General features: G+C 40.7%; 1 protein-coding gene across 1 annotated transcript in view; it reads right to left on the bottom strand.

Moving 5' to 3' along the window:
- Nucleotides 1–23,868, bottom strand: part of LOC136839380 (DNA-dependent metalloprotease SPRTN-like) — a 93,889-nt gene that overhangs the window by 10,626 nt on the left and 59,395 nt on the right. Inside the window, exons 3-4 of the mRNA XM_067105299.1 lie at nucleotides 8,137–8,254; nucleotides 3,321–3,440 (exon numbers count right to left, since the gene is read on the bottom strand). Coding sequence (XP_066961400.1) covers nucleotides 3,321–3,440; nucleotides 8,137–8,254 — 238 coding nt within the window. The remainder of the gene's footprint in view (nucleotides 1–3,320; nucleotides 3,441–8,136; nucleotides 8,255–23,868) is intronic.

Here is a 23,868-nt window from a genome sequence, read left to right as displayed (position 1 = left end):
ATGTCTTCATCGATTTTGTTGCAGAACTGCAGAGAACGAACCATATCCTCGTCCCATTCTTGTGACAATTCTTTCCAGCTCCTTCGCTGGGTTGCAGAGCTTGGCAAGCCCGTTCTAATGTTAAGCCTGTTTCTTCGACAAACTTCTTGGGTCTCTTCCTGTGGTTCATTTTCTTCCTCACTGCCTGATTTTGTCAGGTCTTGATCTCTCGTCCAGTTAGCGGCTGGGAATGGCAGTCAACAACTCGTCAACGTCTTCCGTCGTCATGTCACCAAACCCGTCACCTCCAATTATCGCACCAACTGCACAGATTTCCGTGCAGAGTGTTGAATCTCGGCAGGCGTAAATCCCTCGTCGTCGTAAACAATCTCGGACCACAACTTCCTCCAGCTCGCGTTAACTGTGCAGGTTTCATTTCTGGCAGTGCCTTCTGGATGTTCTGAAGGCACGTGGCAGTGTGTACTGCCGCCAGTCGCCTTCAAATTGAATGTTTCATCCTCATCTTCTTGGCGGCATCCACACACGCAACGAGGTCCGCCAAGGTATTCTTCAGTGTAGAGGGCCTTGAACGCCCTGATAACCCCCTGGTCCATCGGTTGAATTAAGGACGTTGTGTTGGGTGGCAGGAACTCAACCTGAATGCCCTCATGCGAAAGATCAGTCGCGTGTCCACCAGCGTTATCCAACAGGAGAAGGATCTTAAATGGCAAGCCCTTCTCTAAGAGATATTTACTGACTTGTGGGATAAAACACTGTGGAACCAGTTGGAGTCAACATCTTAGTAATCCATGCTTTTGGATTATGCATCAATACACGGGAAGGAGATTCTTATTTTTATTTTTCAAAGCACGAGGGTTTTTCGACTTATAAATAAGCCCTGGCTTTAGCAAAAATCCCACAGCATTGCCACACATCACGAGGGTAACACGATCTTTTGAATACTCTTTAAAGCCAGAGGCTTTGGCTTCTTCTTTGAACAGGAAAGTTCATGGCATTCTCTTCCAAAACAAACCCGTCGTCCATATTAAAGACTTGTTAGGGCTTGTATCCACCTTCAGCGATATTCTTGAACGTCTCATTAGCGCGTAAGTTTTCAGCTTGCGACCGTGTCAGCGAAGCAGCCTCGCCATGCAGGGAAACGCTTTTCAGGCGAGCGTTTCTGAAAACAGCAAACCATCCTTTGCTGGCGGTAAACGTCGTGTCTGAGGCTGGGAATCAGTGGATGTCCCTGCTTGAGGTTCATCTACATCATCTTCGTCGTCTTCCTCTTCTTCTTCAGCGTGGTCGCCATCATCTTGAGGTTCCTTTGCGCGAAATTCTCATACAACCTCAAAGCCTTGGTTCGGATGGTGTTCGTATCCAAGGCTATTTTCTTCTTCGGCAGTCGGCAATCCAGATTGACAAAAGCACCTTCCATACGGACGATCGTTTTATTACGAGCCGTAACAACTCGCTTTGCTGACTTGCTAAAGGTGATGGCAGCCGTCTTCCTAATCTTGGCCTCATCCTTCTTAATGTAGCGAACGGTGGATTCGTTCACTCCAAAATGGCGGCCACGGCCGCCAGTAACTTCTCCTTCCTTCAACATATCGAGAAGTGTCACCTTCTCAGCAATCGTCATCATTTTCCGTTGGCGTTTTAGGCTCAGTACCAGCCTTAGCAGAAGCAGAACGCTTGGGAGCCATTGTAGGGTTAAACAAAGTTAAAAAAAGTTCAACTTCAAACACAAACTGTCACGCACAGCACTGGTAATGTAAACAGCATCTATCTACCGAGAGAGCGGAAACGAAGTGGCCGCGAGAAGATGCTGTGGGTCAGAGACAAGGGAAGCTGCTGCGGTCGGAGAAAACAGTCAAACACCAATCACAGGCGAGATTACAAAACTTGGGAGCTGATTCGTCATCTATCACCAATGGAACCAATCACAGCCCATCTTACATGCTAGTTTCAAATTCAAATATACTTTCGCTATTTTATGCTTTTTGTTGTAGTAATATAGGTTTATTCGAGATGTGATTTTTGCAACAAACAATATAATTGGATGCAGTACAAAAAGATTCATGGAAAAGATGCACATTCATTACATTTGTATTTTATAATTAGTATATATGTAGCCATCAGCAGCCTTACACCATTCAAATATGACAATGTCAGACTGCATCTGATTAGCGTTTCATGTTCAGTTTAATTTTACTAGTACTATAATGAATTATCATATGATCACATTCTCTTTTTTGTTTAATTTCATTTTGTACTGAATTATATGTCATAATGCAATGAACCAACAGTACTAGCAGATATTAATAATTATTAATGGAATTAATTAAATATTTGGGTCTTCATATATCGCTGACTATTTTTGAAATTTCAGAAAATCCGCTATATATTTTCTCTTATAATATACATAAATAATGGAAAAAATCCCACTAAGTCGTGAATCATGATAGTCGAACCGCTGAAGTAGTTTAGGAGTTCACTGTATATATATATATATATATATATATATATATATATATATATATATATATATATATATATATATATATATATATACATATACATATACACACACACATACACATATATACTGTTGATAGTCCGAGAGCAAAGCGGCGTTGTAACGGCACCTCGCTCTGGGGGACTTTGATATTGGGAATGTCTACAGGGCGGAGGCCTGTGATAGTGACAAACTCACCTTTCATATACCCACTCCATTTTATGGAGCTCGCACTGGGGGTAGTAACCCCAGCTTTGCATTTAGCTTTTCTCTGGTATATTTAGCAATGAATTTACCTAGAAATATGTGCTGAATGGATATTTCATCGGTGACACAGGTCTCTCCCAGAAATAGATTTTTCCTCTGTCAAAATCCATATATATATATATATTTATATATATATACAGTATACTACATATATATATATACTGTATATATACATATTATATATATACACACACACACACCAATATCCACCTTGTTTTTAGTTAAATGGCTGGTTCCAGTTTGCACTGAAAGTAAATCTCATATGTAAAGACCGAAGGTTTGTATACGTGTAGGAACAACTACGTCTAATAAGCTTAATCTACAATGACTTTCTACCATGACTGCCATAAATAACACACTCATACTGATCCACATCAAAACAAAACAAAAAGATCTAATACAGATGGACATAAACAAAAAAGGAATAAAAAGTATATATGAAAAAATAAAGGTCACAGAATTATGCACAATGAATACTCCTCAATACGTGCAGTTCAATATACTGATCTCAACTTGCTGTTGACCTTATCAAAAATTATACAATTATAGTACTTACTGTTATCTTTGAACCTTCTTGCTCATTGATTTGTTTCATAAGTGTCCTAAATTCTGGGCCATGGCTATCACGGTAATTCAGCCCCTGAGTTACATGAAGATAAGCATGAATCATTTCGTGCTGAAAAAAATTTAAATCACCATGACAATAAAAACTACTATTGCATAGTTTTAGAAAGAAAATATAAATTTTCACAGTAAAATTTATTATTTGAATATTTACCTACTGTTAAAGATAGCTTTTACTGTATATCCGTGCTGATAGGCAAGTTGGCATTCAAACAAAAGATCAAATCGCTGCCCAGATGACTGTCTAGTACTCTACACCCGTTCTCCACCAGGTGTGTTGTGTTTCGAATGTTTTAGCTCTTGTCAGAATTCTCCTTGACAGCCCACAAGTTGTGGGGAGGCTGGGTGGGGTCTTCTTTAACAGTATCCAAATAATAAATATTACGAAAACTGCTATTATTTGGGATGAATCTTACCTACTATTAAGGGGAGTGTTTGACGAAAAAATCGAAGAATCCAAATTTTTCCTGATATTTCACATACAGACTCTTACACCTCTTGACTATATTCTCAGAAAATTTTATGAAAAAATTCGCAATAGTTTAGGAGTTATAAGCCAAAACCGTAACCCTACTATCACTGAGAAAATTACATTTTTCGTATAATGTAATGATAACTTCAGTATATCGGTAGTAATTTTAATTTAGCTATCAAAGAAGAATACTGTATCTAAATGTGTTATATGGCAACTATATCCTATGCAAGTGCATAGAGGCTCTGTTGGGTGAAGGAGTGTACCCACTTGGGTGATCAGTGGCAGCTCAGCTCTCAACGAAGCAAGATGTCACGCTGCCCAACCTCGCCCGTGTTTTGACACACTTTTCATTCAGCGCACTTATATTACTTTGCATGTCAATTTTTTGTATTTCTCTTGGCTTTGCAATACTTCTTTGTTCAGAAAAAACCATGCCGAGACCAAGAAAATTTAACCTGGCCACAGAGAGAAGTGTGGGCAACTCTGACACCCCCACAATGTGGGATAATACTCTTTCTAAGGGAGAGGAAAGAGGGGGACCAGGAGCCTAAATATATAAAATATAATTCAATATACATAATATAATAATCACAGATAAGACCAATATGATATAACATATCAAATTTGTCATAAAAACCTCAAAGTGTGAGACAACAAGCAAATAAATGGACACACAAGCAAAAAATGTCATCATAAAACTTTGGAGGCCGATATCTCAAAATTAAAGTTATCGACCTTCAAATGGAAACTCAGACGTAACGAATTCACCTATCTCAACGAAACAAAAGCAAATGAAAGCTAAATAAATTGTCTACAAAACTAGAGACTTTTTTTTTTATTTTGTCCCAAAAATATTTTTGGGATTTATTTTTCCACGAAATCGATCCAAGATTTTTCAAAAATCGAAAAATATTTGTAACAAAAAAAAAAAAAAAAAAAAAAAAACGCTCTATTACTTTATTCTAATCTATAATACCTGTCTACCACGTAAATTTCAGCTCTTAGGTTGCAATAGTTATGGCTGAGTTTTTTTTTAAAGAATTTTGAGGGGGTGGGGGTACCAGCGAATGGATATGAATACTGACCTTTTCACTATACATAAACTAACCAATGCCCAAAATTTCAAACTGATTCACGCAAAAAAACCAGAGTTATTAATAAAAATTATTTTTTCAAACACTCTCCTTAAAGATAGAGGATTCTCACATTGAGAAAAGGATGGTGGGTAGTGCAGCTTGACAAAATCTGGTCAGCCAATTGAGCTAAAGGTTTCTTGCATGAAACCCAAATCATTTACACCTGATCTGGAATTCTTTCTGGGTCTTACTGCCACCAGAAATTGGATTCTATTCAGGGAGCAAGGTAACACATGAGGCGTGAGGACCCTGTGCCTGGGTCCAAAAGCCTTATAAAATGACAGTTACTTAAAAAAAAAAATAGCTTTATGATATACAGTAAACACCTTGGTATTCGCGGGGGTTAGGGACCACAACTGCATGCGAATAGCTAAAATTCGCGAATACTTGAGACTCCCTCTAAAAACACTTATAATTGCCTATTTTAATAGTTCAAACACAAAATATACCTTAAACACAGATAATATTGCTCCTCTGTTTCTCAAAACGTTGGTATCCAGTGGAAATGTATTTTAATATTTCGTGATGTTATTACATCTAAGTGTTTTAACTTTTTTCTTCTTCCTTGTTTGGAGCACTGTTCACCATTAAGGTCTTATGATGCTGACTCTCATCTCAAATTTTTGGACAGAGTTACATCATCAGTCAAGTTTATTGCCAACTCTTCATGCTGACTTGTAGCACTGACATAATGTGAGTTCATGTTTATGTAAAATGTACTACAATGACAAACATTCGCTGCACTTTTCTTTATCTCACCTAGCTGTTTTTGCTTGCAATACAGTACTAGGTGGGCTGCTGCTGCAAACTGTATGACATTTTCTAGCATCAGGTTAATATTACTCAGTTTGCTGGGAGTTTCATCTTGGCTACTACTAAAATGGGGAATAGTTGCCATGGGCAGCTGTGGAATCCTCTGATCTCCAAATATTTAAATGAGAAGTAAGTTCATTCATGGTCTGAGCTGACTTCTGAATTTCAGGTGTATTCGTTTTATTTTTCATTCCTCCATACTTAATCATTCATCATCTTTTCCTTAACTTGTTTCTCTCTCTACCAGCTGATTTCCCTTTGGAACCCTCTTGGGTTTACAGTAAACCCTCTGTATTCGCGGTCTCACTATTCATGGACTCACATATTCGCCGATTTCTCTGTGGAATCTATTTACCCATTATTTGCGGAAAATTTGCCCATTTGCGGTATTTTTCACCGAGAAATATTCACTAATTACTGTATTTTCATATCATTTTTATGACTAAATGGAATTTTTGTGATAAAACTTAAAATACTCAGGTATAAGCATTTTTAGAGGGTTTTTTTTGTGTGTTTAAACTATCAAAATAGGCAGTTCTAAGTGTTTTTTGAGGGGTTTTAAGTATTCGCGGATTTTAGCTATTTACGGGGGGGGGGTGCGGTATGCATCCCCCGCGAATACGGGGGGTTTACTGTATACAAAAGTCTCTTGACTCTGTCCATGAGGGTCTTCAGCTGAAGATTTAAAGAAAAAAAGAAAGAAAGAAAGAAAGGTAAGCAAGCCCAGCTAATCTAGTTTAGAAATTATTCTAAACTAGATTAGCTGGGCTAATTTCTTACTTACGCCAAATTTTAATTTGGATATAAGAACTGCTCTCTAAAGCCCCCACCCCAATGACAAGGGGCTGGGAGTCTGGGCAGAACAAAAGAAGGGAGCTGAAGACTAATTTAGTGGCTATCTGCATCAGATTGAATGCCCTAACTTGTGTCTAAGGGGCACTGGGCAGTGATTTTTTGCAACTTGTCTTATGGCACACTAACATCATCAACCAAGTCATCAAGAATAGAAAAGTGGATCATAAGTCAAGTGAAAGACAAGAAGGTTGGTGGGGGATGAGAACCAAGGAGGAAAAGTCAAGATAGAAATGTTATGGCAGATATCTTTTCAATAATGGTAGGATCATCTTAAAAGTATTGAGTGAAGTGACTTAACTGAAGGCATTAAAGTCCAAGAGGGGTTGTTGACTTACAAGGCAATAAATTACAGGAATTACCAATAATCCCTCCAGGTCCTGTTGAGTACTCTGCCAGCAGATTTGGGTTTCAACTCTCATGTTTGTCAAGCAATAGCTACTATCCCTCCAAATACTGTATGGGTATAGGGTGGATAAGATGGAGGTAGTCTGCTTGATCTAGACTATGGACTGAAGGTGAAGCCTTTACAGAATGAGTACCAAAAACCATGAGCCTGCAATGAGGGTAAAAAGAAGTACGAAAATTTAAGAAAAGTAAAGGAATAAAGAGGAAGCTTAAAGAATTGCTGAAGAGAACAAAATTCCCAAGCAACAACTATGCATGACAGAAAATGAAAAGCAAAACAAAAAACAATTTTCATACTTGGTATGAAAACTGTATGCAACAAACCAAATATAATAAAACTATCAGCCAAAACATACAAACCTATTTACCTAACTAATGCCAGGCATGCAGCAAAGAAGGTGGGGAACTGGAAGGGTTCCCAATGCATAAGAACCTAGATCTACAGTACACCAAATGGGGCCAATGTCATATTAACTCTAAGACAGACAAGTACAGCTTAGTGATAGCATGAATCTATCCATACTATCAGGAGACCACATCATGTACCAACACTTAGCCAGGAACTAAAAAACCAAAGCATGTACAAGCACCCAACAATCATAATACACTAAAGTACATTACTTTAGTGGAAAATAACTAACACTATCATGATTGGCTATACAAAGAGAAATAGTCATAAACAAATAACTATTATGAGGAAAACATTGGAAAAACAACGGAGAGGTTGGGGATGAAGAAGAACCCTTTATGCAGTGACAAATGATAGATCATGTTTGGATCAGACAGTTAAGTGGTCGAGTCACTGATGGAGTTTCACATGGACCCTCTTGCTAACAAGTAATGCTGTTTTTTACTACCTTTGGCATCATCTCTTATGCTATCTGGATCTTATTTGTTTCCCTCAGAGACTGAATGACTATTCCATAAATATAAAGTTGCCAAGGACTCTTAAGTTCCACTCATCATTGTGGAATAATGTGACCATGTTTTCAACAGATAATGAAATGTTTCAATCCTGAATCTGATTATATAAGAGACACATAAGTGATAGAAAAAATACATACAAGCAATGTGTTAACAGTATCATTATGAGGGCGCTGGGATAATAATGGCTGACTGAGACGTATACTGCATGATGTTCCTCCACGTTTCCAAACTTTAAATGCTGTTTTTCCAGCACACCTGAAATAAAACCTCCTAGTTAAATAAAAACAAAAACATACTTAATGCAATTTGTAGTTTTCCTGTGTATAAAAACAAGAGACTTTTATATAAGAGTACTAGTAAGCACCTGCTGGAACATGTCACAGAAACTTGGTAAAGATAGTTAACTTGTGGTTAAGGGGGTGAATGCAGAATAACCCTTACTCACCTGCCATCAACAAGCACTTTTTCCTCTGGCATCAGGAACAAAGCAGGGTGGCTGAGGTGGGAAACATGATAAAAGCATGTATACCTAGGAAAAATACACAATACTTTAAAATTTCATTTGTTCTTACCAAAATACAAACAATTGCCTTTTATGCAAAAGATTCACTTCTTAGATGGGAGGCATCGCTGTCAACTGAATGGAAATTGACACCCAGCATGAAATGTCATAATCCCAGTCACATCTCCAGCATAAAGGACAAAGTGGGGTAGTTTCTGTGGGAAATATGACACAAGGCTCAGTTCTCATACTTGGGGAAGTTAAGGGGAAATTACAAATTACTTAAAGTTATTTGTCCTATGGAAATGCAAACCATCACTTTTCAAGTACAGGCAGTCCCCAGCTATCGGTGGGGGTTCCATTCTGACAGCGTGACGGTAACCGAAAATCCCAGATAACTGAAAATTGGCGATTTTTGGGGCTTACTGGCAGCGAAAAGCAGCGATTTTCAGTTATCAGAGCCTCTGTTAAGTATGTATCGGCACCAGTGCCCAATTATCGGGGTACCAAGCATCCACTGTCTACAGATAAAGGATCAGGTGATAGCAGTGACTCCACCACAGAAGAAACATGGGGCGACAGGGCTACCATGCATCCTCTTGTGCACAGTCATGGAAGTGTACCTTGACTGACTGATTGATTTAACAGTAAATTTTCTGAAGTAACAACAGCAACGTTCGACACCAAAATATTTGTTAGTAAAATAAACTTTTTTCTTCAACAGTTACACACACCCACTATCATAAAATAACACTTCATAAAAGCTATAAAACAGTACCAAATATAGAATTTACAGCATAAGTTATAAAACAAACTAAAATCATAAAAGCTCTTAAAACAGCACACAATTACTTGAGTCTGCCATTATAAATAAATTATACTCTGTTACGGCATCCAGCTCCTTCTGTAAACTTAAAATAACACTGGGGTTAAAAATTATTTTACTTAAAGCATTCTGGAATAGTAGTTATTGCTGTTGCCATCCCAACATTCCGAAAGGAAATATCTTCTCAGGTTGCCAAGACTGGGAACTCCACCAGCAAGTGTCACTCAGTAAATTAGAACGAACAGTCATCACAGGATGGCTGAGGTTGCTTATCCATCTGAAATCCATGGGTCAAACAAGTATGCCCAATCCTCTGATGACATGGGGTGTTTCAGTCTCCTTGGCATACTACTGTAGACCCATGGGAGAGGGGACATGGTAATTTCCAAAACTTTCTGGTTACTGCCAAGGAGACTTTCCCATGAGTTTTGTCAGGCAAAGGAGTAGGTCTTTCTATGGCATTTGAAGCAATCTTGCCAAACTGTCTGCCAATTCATTGCCTATTCTACCCATGTGGGGTGGTACCCAGCAAAAGTTAATTCCTGTGCCACGACAACTGTAACTCTTGCCAAGAGTTACAATGTCTTTTGACTATTAAAATTACTTATAAATTTGCAGTAAAAATCCATGACACACAGCACAAAGAACAACTGCAATCAATATCTTAGAACATAGCTCTGAACACAATGCCTGCATCTGATTTACTGTATAGCCATCTGTGTATACTGGAACAGCATCCTTGTGACTCAAAGAATATCCTTAAAAGGAAGCTCACATTATACTTTATATCTCCTGCTTCCCTGCATTCAGAAATTTTTAACATTTAATTTCTGGTAATCACCATGGAGGAATGATAGACTATTTGAATGCCAATATATAAAAGTTTTTAGGTTTAATTTAGTCAACATCTATTTTGCTCTGAATGAAAAGGACTGGGCAATTTGGGGGTGGTCTCATTAATACAAGAAAAAAAAATGTTTCTGGCCTCACTTCAATAGCCGTCAAAGATCTAAGAAGCCTCTGGAATCTCATCCTGCTATAAGCCAGCACAGTCTGGAAGTGAACCTCCACAGGAAGCTCTCTAGCATCCACTAACATACAGTGCTCTCAATAGGAGAACACAGAAAGGCTCCTGTAGCTATCCAGATTCCTGTATTATGGATGATATTTAGAGTTTTCATTCTCTATGGAGAAGCAGACATGAATACCTCACATCCATAAAACAAATTTAGTAGGATCAGTGTCTTGTGCAACCTTAGTAGCTGTTTGCAGTCAGCACCCAAGGAGTCATGAGACTGAATTCTCATAAGTTCCATGGACTTCATACATTTGGTATTATGATTAACTAAATGAAAGTTCTATGTGAGCTTACTATCAATTATCAATGCAAGGAATTTCGCTTCTCTAACACAGGGAATTCTTCGTCCATTTAAAATAAATCTGGATCTGGATGGACACCCCTTATTCAAACAACAATGAACACAGTTTTTGTTGCAGAAATTCTAAAATCACAAATTTCTCCCTATTTCACTGTTTTGTTGATGCTTAATCAATGTTGCTGTTCTGCCACAACTACTCTTGACGCTGCAAATGATATGTCTCTTATACTGTATTTTAGCAATTCTCATGGTTCTATTGGCCATGCAGCATTCAGTTCCACCAAGGCACAGCCCAACAATCAAACATTCCTGTAGTTCTGAGAATGGATTGGAGACCAGCTTTAAAAAAGGGTAGTTTTACGCAGTTCTATAGCACTGTCTGTCACAGGAACTCAATAGCTATAGCATCTACTGAACTTTATTCTGAATATAAAATCCACTTAGCTTTTGTTCCTCTCTAGTGGCCTTTGGACTGTTCGTCTCTGAGAATCAATGATGATCACTTGAAAGTGATCACTAGTGTACTTACCATCCATAACCTCCAACCTAAAATTGATAATAGTCTTTACTACAGAGAGGTCTATAGCTGATAATGTATGGTTCTGAATATAGAAATTAGTTGTTTCAATTCTGCTTACTATTCAGTGTTACAGCTATTGAAGAGAGGTGATTTCCTCATTGATTGCTGGGAACTTCTCCCACATCATTGTCTCCTACAGTGCAATAAAAACAGAAGATATCTCATGGATAATAATTTTATGTTCCACCCATTTAGCTCTCAACCCCTGGCAGTTCCACTGAACTACAGAAGAGAATTTATGTGTTTCCGAGTGAGGTTCCATCTCATAAATTTTGCCCAAGTTTATCTCGTAGTCAAGGATTTGGAGATTTTGGTGGCATTTTATATGGTTCTAATAGATCTTCCACTTTCCAAAATTCAACAACTTTGTCATCAGCTACTGAAACTACCTTCTCTGCTAAAAGTTTCCCTGCAATTGGTGTTTCTGTCTCCAGAGCTGACATATTGTCCAAGTGGACTATGACTGTGGATTTGTAAGTCGCTGTTGAGAAATGCTGAAGAGCTAAGTGTATTGCCTTCAGCTCCTTCAAGTTGATATGAGGTTCTCTCTCGGGTAGTGACCATGTCCCTGACACTTCGTCGTTTTCTAGGAGAGCCCCCCAACCCAGATCCGATGTGTCTGAGTATAATTTGAGGTTGGGGTTCAGGGGGTGTAGAAATTTCCCTTCCGCAAACCTTCCTGTTGCAAGCCACCATTGAAGGTCCTCTTAGATCTCAGGGGTGACTGGGAAAACAAACGAGTCCAGGAGAAACTTCATCTGCCAACTGGCTTTCAAAAAGAATTGTAGTACTCTCGTGTGAAGTCTCCCTAAGAGAACGAACTTTTCTATGGATGAGAGAGTTCCCAGTAGATTCATCCATTCGTTGGCCGAGCATGATGGGAGAAAGAGGAATTTCTGAACTGTCTGAAAGCAGGCTTTTATTCTCTTGTCAGACGGAAAAGCCCGAAAATCCCAAGAGTTGATCTTCACTCCCAAATAAAGAATTGACTGACTTGGGACTAATTGGGACTTGTCTAGATTTAACAGTAGGCCCAATTCTTGGGAGCGTAGGAGCCATTCGTCTAAATAGAGGTAGATGTTGATCCCCAAGAGATGTAGCCATTTTGCCATTGGGGCTAGGAATCGGGTAAAAACTTGAGGGGCCGTCGAAAGTCCGAAGCACACTGCTCGAAATTGGAAGACCTTGTCCTGGAACACAAACCATAGATATTCCCTGGCCTCCAGGTGGATGTGGAAATATACATCCTGCATGTCTACGGTCGCCATTAAATCCCCTTGATGGATGGAAGATAGAACTGAGTGGGTTGTTTCCATTTCGAATTTCGTAGTCTGAATATAGAAATTCAGGGTGCTGACGTCTAGGACAGGTCTCCAACCTCTGGATGATTTTGGGATGACGAATAGGCAGTTGTACAGCTCTCTTGGCGAGGAGAGACGAAACTTTCTGTGATAGGGCCAAATACCTCTCTGAGTCTAAAGAGTAGGCCGCCAAGTTGATAGGCGAGGACACTAAGGGAGGTTTCTCCCTGAATGGGATGGAGTACCCTACTTTGATTACCTTTAAAACTGAAGGTTCTATATCTCTGTCCTTCCACTTGCTCCAAAAATGCTGAAGCCTAGGCCCCACTGGTACACGGAGGATAGTATCCTTACCTGCGAGAGGAAGACTTGCTTGTTGACTTCTTAATTGGCCAAACGGGCCTAGCATATGCTTGGGAACGGGGCTGGAATCTACCTCTACCTCCTTGAAATGTTAGGTATAGAGGGGAAATCATTCTGGGTGCGAACAATGCTGAAGATGTGGAACGTCCAGACTCCTTAGGACGTTTAGTGGACTGGGTCAGCAAGTCTTGTGTGGATTTCTTTTGCAGCTCCGCTGCAAAATGTTCCACTGTAGCGCGGGAAAAAGTTCCTGTTGATTTACAGGAGCAAAAAGGAGCGTGGATCTCTGTTGGGGAGGGACCCCTTTGGAAGTGAATGAACAACACTGCTCTCGCTTCTTAAGTATTCCCACCACGAACAAGGCTGCCAGCTCCTGGGATCCATCCCTTATCGCTTTATCTGCCCATGAGAGCACTCCCAGCCAGTCTGTAGCAAAGTTAGCTTGGAGAGAGGCGCAATCTTCTACTTTCTTCGCTAGGGTGCCAACAGTCCTGTCAAGAAAACTTAAGATCTCAAAGACCTTAAAGATGTCCTTAGTCAAACGCTCGAGTTCAGAAGTCGTAAACCAGATCTTGGAAGAGGAGAGGGCAGATCTCCTTGATGAGTCAATTAAACTGGAGAAATCCACTTGGGAGGAGGCAGTAACTCCCAAAGACACCACTTCCCCAATCACATAGGATAAGCATCTCCTCTTGGATAAGCGAGGGGAGGAGTGCAGAATACCTCTTTCCCCATTTTCCTCTTTTCTGTCAACCAGCTCTCAATGCTTGACAGAGCTTTCTTCGATGACTTCGATAACACCATCTTAGGCAGCCTAGAGGCATCTGTAGGCTGTCTCATCATGAAAGAGGAACCCAGCGAAAAGGGAATCGCTGGAGAAAAGAAGTCTGGGAAGCAAAAGAAGAAGTATTTCCAAAGGGAAATGTAGGCTGAAGCAGGCTGATCCTGTTCTACGTCCTCTTCTGTAGACGAAATGGGAGAGAGTCAAATTCTCAGGCTCGTGAGTCACTGACGGTTTACATAAAAGGTCCATAATACTGTCTAAGCGTTGCTTAATGGGTTCCAAAACCGATCCTGAACCGGATAAAGAGAAGAAGGCGGTGCCATATGCCCGTTCGCTCGCTCGGAATGGGCGTGATCGAGCACTGACGAATGCTCGCGAACTACGTGTTGAACTGGTTCAACGGGAGCATCGGATTCCCTAGATCCCACTGTGTGTCTGGATTCCTTGGATTCCACTAAACACTTGGATCCCGTAGATCCCACTTGATGAATGGATCCCTCAGATCCCACTGGACGAATGGATCCCTCGGATCCCACTGGACGAATGGATCCCTCGGATCCCACTGGACGACTAGATCCCTCGGATCCCGATGGATGCCTGGATCCCTCGGATCCCCTCAAATATCCGGGTCCTTCTGATGTTCCCTCAAATATCTGGGTCCTTCTGATCCCACTAGGTACTTGGATCCACCAGATCCCACTAAACTGGATCCCGTTTGCTCAGATCCCTTGGATCCAAAAGTGCAATCTCCGTGTTTCTCAGAGATACACTTGGGCGGCAGAAACTGACACTCTGACACAGACACTACAGGCAACATGTTAGAGGGATCATCCCAAAAACTGCATGAAGTTTTGGGACTTGCATCCTGATATCTGTTCTGCTTGCACGGGATCGGAAATTTGGACTCAGCCGTGGATATTGGCCTTTTCAATGGCCTGGATGCACTTTTGAAGTGCCAGCTGCACTTCTGACTCACTTCGCACTCGGATCCATCGGATCCCGAACCCATATCACTTGACGAAAGTGCATGAACTCCAATATGGACACCTTTCCAGTGGCTGTCCACCGAGTCCTGGTAATCCCGAATGACAGGCTCGGTTGAGGGGGCAACTACCCGTGGGCAAACCTCACAACCTTCCTGGGACTTATGGTTTGCCTCTCCCAGGTTTAGGGGAGTTTGACAGGAACCTTCGCCTAGGAGCATCAGTGGGACAAGTACCCACCTTCTCCATTGACACAACACTTGCATCGACGTCACTGGCACTAATCTTATCCATAAGGCCTCTCACTGAAGCCCCTATTTGAGCTACAGTGTTCACTAAGAGACCAATTTTCTGGTCCATTCTGGCTTCCAGACTGGCGATGGCACTGGGTTCGGAAGGTTGGAAGTTGGATAATGGAGCCACAGGTAAGGTTGGAGGACTGGTGATCGGGGAGAATGCAGATATAGGAGTTGGAAGGGCATGCAAAACAGGAGAACCCTAACTGAATTCTTAGCTTCAGTCTTAGCCGCCGCTCTCCTACATCTGTTTTTCTCAAGTTTGTCTAAGTAATTAGTTAAAGTCTTCCATTTCCCCTGATCCCATTCTTTGCATTCGTCACAGGTCAAGACTGCAGAGCAAGTTTGTCCTCTACATTTACAACAATTGGTATGAGCAACATAACTGATAGAAGTTAGTTGGGTATTACAGCCTTTGCTGCAAAACCTACTACTAGCAGAAATAGAGTCAGACATATTCTGAAAAAACAAAGTCCAAGCTAAATAAGCTAATGCAATAAGCACAATCGCTACAAAGACACGGAATACTTCACCAAACAACGATGAAAATCATCCGGCGAATAGTACTAAGTCAAAAGAAAGCCGAAGTTAACACCTATGTTACGCTGACAACCGGCAGAAACAAATTGGGCTAGTTAGTAGGGTTGTACCTATCCTTCCCCGAAAGTGGGGGGGGCGAGTTACCTACACCAAAATATTGGAACAGTACTGCGAATTTTCAAATTTAAGCTGCCGATAAATGAAACATAATAGCTATGTAGTTACTTGGTAAGTTACTTATGTAAAATCAGTATTTATAGCAAACCAACCAACAACTTATTGTCCACTTCTATTCTGGCTGCCACCTTACTATTAAAATATCCATTTTTTCTCACCATCTTAATTTAATATTAAAATATCCATTTTTCATCTGTGTTTTTACGAGCATTGCTCAATGTCAGTCCCCATTATTTGGATCAAGAGATCGAATGCATAAGAAAAATAGGGACAGGTTTATGTTACTCTTCACATATACAGTACTACATATTTGCTATAATAAAGCCCACAAAAAGTTTTATAGTGAAAGTAATGTGGAGAAAGAAACCCCTAAGAACATTCTTAGACTGCCTTACTTTAGTGGTTTTGAAACCATAAAATCAATGTTAAAATCTTTTAATGTCAACCTGCTATTTTCTTATACTAATAACACACTAAAAGGAATGTTAATAAAAAATAGCCTTAAGGAAAGCAACAACATAATATATAAAATTCCATGCTTGGACTGCTCTTCTTTTTATATAGGTCAATTTAGTAAATATTTAGAAGTGAGAATTAAGCAGCAATAGAATTCAGTCACAACAGGCAAACATCCAATGCAATATTCATTCATTGTGAAAACTCTCACAGGATCAACTAGCCTGACAGTTCAATGACTGCCAGATTGAAAGATTTCTCTCCAGGAAATCTTTTACAATCTGCAATTATACAATTTACTTCCAGCTGTAATTTCAAACGTAGCCCTGTCATGTATTATTTGGACCCCTGTATTAGAAAAATGTTCAAGAATTACCTTAAAGATAAAATCACTGACTTAATTACTAATCAGTTACCTTATATATATTTTCTATGTATTTGTATGTTTAATAATTCATTTTGCAAAAAATTGTTGTTGTTTACCAAAAGGAGAATATAGTAAGTGTTGTACTTTTATATATGTGTAATCAGCTTATTCATTCCAAAGCCATTTTCAGCAGTCAGTCTCGTCCCCTGTACTGTACAATCCTTTAATTGACTGCTCTCTGCTTTCGAGCCAGTTGGGCTTAATCCTTTGTAAAAACCATTGTTTTGTTAGGTCCACTAATTCTTCAACTCTGTTGGATTCCAAGTACATCTGTTTCTTATAATCCCCATCCTCAAGGATATCTGTATTCATCTGTCAATTATACGAGCTCTTGTACAGTACCCTTACTTTTATCATTTTCACCAGTCTGCTAGTAAAGGACCGTGTGTCGACAGGCCTAGCAACCACTCCATTGTTTCACTCTTTGTTTGTGGTATTTGCCTTTATTTCTACAATCATCACATTCCATATCTTCGTGAATCAGTTATACACATGATAAAGTGTATGCCCAAAATCTTGGCTGTGGAAGAACCCCCTAGGTCTTGGGATATATTGTTTTATTTTTAATGAGTGCTCTACTACACAGGTATACTCTGGGGACCTTCAAAGGGTTCATTGTCAGGAGATGTACTACTGCATCACTCACTTTCATTCTTTCAACCTTTATTACCCCCTTGATCTTCAAATTCTTTCCGCAGTTTCTCCTTTGAATAGTTTATCAGCTGAATCACACCCTTGGTACAGTTCAAGCTGGAATGTAGTGTACACCCAACTGAAACACTACCCAGAGATGATAAAGCCAGTAATTTTGAGCTTTCCTCTAGTGATCCCACTTCCACCAGCAATTTATTTCCATTCTGGGGGGAGCAATTTTTGGTTGTTTGACAACACACTTGTTTATATCTGTTAACTTTGAAAGCAGTATCTACATCACTGTTATTTACGTTTAGGTACAGGTATTTATTATAAGAATTAGGTATAAAGACTCCATGGATTATCTTATCCTAATCTTTTTTTTTGTAATGATGTAGTTCTAAAGCTTTAATATTAGAGCCAAATGGGAGAATATCCAAATATACTTGTTGGCATACTTGGTTGAGTGCTGAGCATTCTAACTCAAACATCAACCCAACCATGGAATCCACGGACTAACCAATGAGTTAGTTCTGCCCTCAAGATATCCATATGACAAGTTTTATTAATACTTCTCAGATGCAAAACATTATCAGATGGTACACACACACACAAAAGATCCTACAGTTAGCTTCAAAAATGAAGCCCAATCCAAGCCATGTTATCTTTCCCCATTTGTCAAAAGAGAAAATTTAATGAAAGTGGAAAAAACCCACACCATTAAACAAAAAAGACAGAAAAATTACATTTTTATAATAAAATAAAGTTTTATATATACTTACCAAATAATTACATAGCTATAGTTTCTACTTACGTGGCAGCTCAAAATTCGAAATTCGCGGTAGCACTCTTTTTGTTTTGGAGTGTAGGTATGTTGCCCACCCACTTTCTCAAAGAATAGGTACAACTTAGCTAAGGAGCTCAATTGTTTATGCTCTATGTCCATGAGAGGGGGAGGAGGGGCGGGGCTCCGATCATGTAATTATTTGGTAAGTATATATAAAACTTATTTTATTATAAAATGTCATTTTTATATATGTAACTTACCAAATAATTACATAGCTGAATCCCACATTGAGTGGAGGTGGGATGAATGGACATATACTACCCAAAAAACTACTTGATATGGGGATAATTTGGGATAGCAAATTAGCTAGCATCTTGGAATGCTTGTTGAAACCTTACCTGAGGAGCAACAGCAGACGGTACTGCCTCTGGTCGTGGCTCCTCTCGACCTGTAGCGGTGTGGCGGTAGAGCCAAGAATCACCTCTACTGAGTGGGTGCTTTTACAACGTGGGAGGTCAATCGCAGGCTGCCAAAGCTAAAAAAATCCAATGGGTCCCATAATGATATGTGGATTGCCCTTGCCCTGAAGCGCAGTACAATAGAATAACTAAGACCTGATAAAATTAACCTACACCATACAACCTTTTTATCCAAAACCATAAAAACCAACTGATGACACTGAAGATCAGTGTACATCAAACTTCCCAAGAAGTACGACTGCCCTTATTCAAGGAGAGTGGATAGAGGAAAAGGGAAGGCGTTCCTCCTATCCTTCGTCCCCCAATACCATGCCAGCTGCAAAAACGGACCTAAAGTACTGCATTTTTCATACACTGTCTCAACGTCCCGTGTCGTCGTTGCCTGTGACTGCTAGAGGACATGTGGGAATGGTTGTAATGGTAGATCATTTGAGTAAGTTTGCATATGCGGTAGCGATCGGAACAAAAAAGAGTGAGACTGTGGCGAGAATGGTGGGTCAAGTGATGTTGCCAATAATGCGTGTGCAAGCTCTTACTGGGCGCGAATGTTGAGTGACAATGGGCCTGAATTTGTTGATGGGGAGTTTGAGCAAATGTTGCGTGATTGGGGCATAGAACATGTGTACTCTACGCCCGTATATGCCCGAATGCGAATGGATTGGCGGAACGAACGGTGAGAACGCCGACAGAGATATTACGATGATGAGTGAATGTGATAATGATTGGGATGTAAACGTTGGGCGAAGCGTTGTGGGTATACAACGCCACTGTGCATAAAGGGCATTGGTATGTCTCATGTAAATATGTGTTAAATTTTGAAAAGATAGTGAGACTGAGATTGGGTCTATCTGAGAATGATAGGGAGGTATGGAAGAAAGGCGCATGAAAAGTTTTGAAAGTTACAAGGTGGAGAAAGTGTTGAAAGAAGTAATCGAGAAAGGGGCGGTTGAATGTAAATAAAGTCGTGGAAAAATTTGAGGGTCCGTGGAGAGGTGTTGGAAGTTGGTCCCAGTGGGCTTAGTTATGTTGTAGGGGAAGTATGTGTAGATGGTAGTGTGAGAGAAATGCTGTGAGCAAAATCACAACCAGTTTTGTGTGGATGGAAGGATGTACCGGAATATGTGAGAGAGAATGGGGTGTATAAATGGTTGAAATCGAATGTGGGTGAACCAAGTATGCATGAGAGCTTGTGTATGGAGGATCAGCAATTTGTTTTGGTAGAGTATGGTAAAAACGTAAGAAAGGGAAGAACGTAAGTAAACTGAATGGTCGTAAGTTGTGTGATAGGGGTGGAGTGCCAAAGTGGAAATGAGTGATAAAGCGTGTAATACTTCCGATGAATGGGATGGTATGGATAGAACGATAGCATATGCGGGTTTGATATAACTGAGTTGACTGAACGCTGTAGGGGTTGGTGAGCGGTTGGAGGTGAGCAAAAAGTGTAAGAGTAAGAGAGCGTTTAGCAGTGATAGACGAAAGTGATTGGAAGCATGAATGAATCGTTGCAAGAATTGGAAAGGTCAATGAGCGAATGGGATGGGTTAGTTGAAGAATTGGGGAGGTATTTGGGGAACCATCTGAGTTAGAGGGGTATAGATGAGATTGTGGATGAAATTGAGAGTGGTAATAGTGAAGAAGATAGCGTGAATCTGAGAGAGAATGGAGGGGAGATGATGAGTTTGAGTGTTGCTGGGAGAGAGAGTGATTCTGAGAGAATGATTGCGTGACCGCTGAACGCGATCTAGAGGACCTGCTAGTGAGCATCCGTGGGTGTTATCGTAAGGCTATTTGAAAGAGGTGTGAAAGGTGTTGGTTGGGAAATGCTAAAAGGGGGAGAAATATAGAGGGATGAATAAATTTGTTTTTATTTAGCATTTCCCAACGTTTTGTGTGAGAGAGAGAGAGAGAGAGAGAGAGAGAGAGAGAGAGAGAGAGAGAGAGAGAGGAGAGAGAGAGAGAGAGAGAGAGAGAGAGAGAGAGAGAGTGTAATTGTCGGAGTGAGTGCATCTTGTTGTTGGAAGAGGATGAGGTCAGTTAGTTTGTTTGCATTTCGCTGTCTGTCTGTCTGTGGAATATGTGAAGGATTTTTCAGTTTTTCTGGGAGTCTTTAGTCAGAGCTAGTGCGGTCAGTGGTTCTTGTGTGGGACAGTTTTTGTCGTATGCTTTTCTGGGAGTTGTTGGTTTTCTTGTTGTGTGCTGTTTATTTGTGTGTGTGTTCTGTTTCTTTTTTTTGTATTTCCTTGTTGTGTTTGTGGTTGTTTTGCCGGTTGTGGTTGTTGCCGTGGACCTTTTATCCATCTCCAGCAACCGAAGATCAGGTGAGTGTTGTTTGTTGTTTTGTTTGTGGTTAGAATTCCGCCACATAAATTTGGCGCCCAACGTGGGGCTGTTGTAAAATAGCCAAGTTAGGGATTGTTTGTGGTGGGTCGAGTGAGAGTAAGAGGTCAGGATGAGTGAGATAGAAACTGAGAGAGAGAACTCCGAGTGGCTTAGGGAACTCCAGGGCAGGCTGGAGGAGGAGAAATGGGAGGCTGAGGTGAGAATGAGGAGTTGAGGAGTCAGTTGGAGGAGATGGGAGGAATGCTAAGAAGTGCAAAAGAAGAAATGAAAGGGGAGATGAAAGAGTCAGAAGAGAGAATGGAAGAGAGAATGGAGAGGATGGATAAAAAGTTGGAGGAATGATGAGAAGTGTGGAAGAAATGATGAAAGGTATGTTCAAGGGTGTTTTTGGAGAAGGGCTGTTGGAGGCAGGTTCTCTGGAACGTGTGAAGGGCAAGAGAGAAAGAAAAGGAGGAAGAAGTGAATGGAAGCGTGAGTGATGAAAGTGATATGGGAATAGGAAGTAAGAAACGAGGGAATGAGAGGCAGGGCAAGGAAAAGGGGAATGAAAAGCAAGGGGGAAGGAACAGAGGGAAAGTAAGGATAAGTCAGGGGAAGAAAAAGGGAAGAAGGGAAAGGGAAAGGAAACTGGTAAGAAGGGTATGAAGTGGAAAGGCAGGAAAGAAGGGAGAGGAAGGCAGTAGTGATAGTGAGGTGGATGGAGGTGAGTGGATAAAGTGGATAAAAGAGGGGAAGAAGAGTGTAATGAGTAAGATGAATGTAAGTGCAGAAGTGGACTCTTTGTATCTCGGAAGAGGGTATGAAAGGACAGAGCAGAAAGTAGCGAAAGTGAGAGTGAAAGTGAGAAAGAAGTGAGAAAGGCTATGTATGTGAGGGAGGTACCCTGGTGTGAAAAGTATAATGAGTTTGGAAGTAGGGATGTGCATGATTTCTTTAGGGAGTATGAAAGGTTTTGTCAGGATAAGTATGGGGAAAGTAAGAGAGTGTGGGCACGAGAATTAGGAGAGTATTTGACTGGGTTTTTGCTTGATATGTATAGGGTTATTATGGAGTGTGGGGATGTTGAGTATGACAAGGTGAAAGCTAGATTAGTTGAGCAAGCAGGCGTATGAAAGCGAGTGTTAAGTATAAGAGGAAGAATGAATTTGATGAGGCAGAATGAAAGCTGGGGAAACCTTGTCACTGTATGCTTGTAGGCTGGAGACGTTGGCAAGGAAGAAGTTTGGGGATGATGGGATAGATGAATGTAAGGAGTTAGTACGGAAGTTGTTAGGGACAGTGCCAGATGGAGTTAGAGAATTTGTGAACTTGAAGCGAAGGAGAAGAAAAGATGGACGAATGAAAGGTTGACTTGGGGAGAAATTTTGGAAATTGTAGAAGATTATGAGCTTGACAGGGTTATAAAAGAGAGCAGAAGTGTAAGTGTAAGGGCTGGGGTAGATGAGAGAGTACCAGAGTTCGGAAGCTTTAGGGATGCAGTGTTGAGGCCCAATGAGAATGGCCGATAGTGTAATAGATAGGAGTGTAAGAGCAAGTAATGTAGAGGTGCCAGTGAGGATGAATGATGGGTTTGTAAAGGGAACAACGGGTTGGACGGGTTAGGGGATAGTAGTGTACAAGGGAAGGTCGGTGAGTGGAAGTCGAGCGAAGTGTTTTAGATGTGGAAAGGAAGGACATACAAAGAATGAGTGTAGGTGGGCTTTAGAGCGTGTTTCGGGTGTGGGCAACCAGGACATTTGGTAAGGGAGTGTACGAAAGATAGGGGGTTAAATGCTACCGTGCGGACAGGTGGGTCATGTTGCTAATGGTTGTAGGGGTACCGAGTGAATGTGATATGTGGTAACTGTGGTAAGAATGGGCATTATGCGAGAATGTGTTCAGAACCGAGAGCTTGGCGTGTGACGAATGGGAATGGAAGGGCATGTATCAAGTGTATGTAGACGAAAGAGGGTGACTGTGACAGCAAATTCTGGGAAACTGAGTGAAGGGGGTTCAAATGGTGGATCCTCCAGGATGCAAGCGGTGCGTGTGATGCATGGTGAGGGGTTGTTGCATGAGGGAGGTTTTGCTGGAAAGACTGACGAGTGCATGAGTGTGCAAGTGTGTTATAAGGGAGTAAGATTGATTGCCTTTAGTAGATACCGGTGTAGTATGAATGTCATATTTAAGAATGGATGTGAGAAATTGAGGAATACGTGTGAGATTAGGAACTGTCAGGGGAAGTAAGAGGATTGGAAATTTAGGGGTAGCAGTGGTTGGAAGAGTGTGTGAACGGTTAGAAATTGGGGTGTAGTGATGGATGAAAGTGATTTTTGTGTGATTGAAAGTACGAATGATAAATATGATATTTTATTGGGATGTGAGTTTTGAAAAAATGCGGGATGGTGGTCCGTCCTAGTATGAATGTAATTGAATTATCAAAGGGGATGTGCTTGGGATTTGTATTTGGGGAAGGATGGTAGGGTTGAGAAAAAATTGTGGAAGAGAGTGCCTGTAATTGCAACAGAGAGGGTAAAAGTGCCACATGAGATTGGAGAAGTTGTGAGTGTGAAAGTGGCATGGCCGGATAGCCTCGGATAGCCAACAATGATAGGTGTGAGTATGTGGTTGAGGGAATAGACATAAATAAATTAGTCAGGCAAATGTGTGTGTATATGATGGGGTTTTGAACATGGGAGATCCGAGGGTATATATAACGTCATTGCCGAGTGTCAGGAAGAAGCGAGTCCGAGGAATATGTGAGGGAGATTATGTGTGGGAATATTACGACGTTGGTGAATGTGGATGATGAGAGGTACGTGAAGGTACGGCAGGTGATGACAGGTGATTTGAAAGGAGCTAATGATTGGGCGTATGAGGAGTTGAAAAGAAAGAGTAAAGGTAGATGAAAATGTAAGTGATAACGTAAGAGAACGATTGAGGAGAATGTTGTGGGATAGGCAGGGGCATTGAGTCGTGGTGATGAGGATTTTGGGGATCAAGCTTCCGGAATTTAAAATAGTTCTGGAAGACGACA

Source organism: Macrobrachium rosenbergii, chromosome 6, assembly GCF_040412425.1.
Source record: "Macrobrachium rosenbergii isolate ZJJX-2024 chromosome 6, ASM4041242v1, whole genome shotgun sequence".
In the NCBI taxonomy this organism is placed as follows: Eukaryota; Metazoa; Arthropoda; class Malacostraca; order Decapoda; family Palaemonidae; genus Macrobrachium; species Macrobrachium rosenbergii.
Note: the sequence above shows the minus strand (reverse complement) of the source record. Positions and strands in the feature narration are given on the sequence as shown.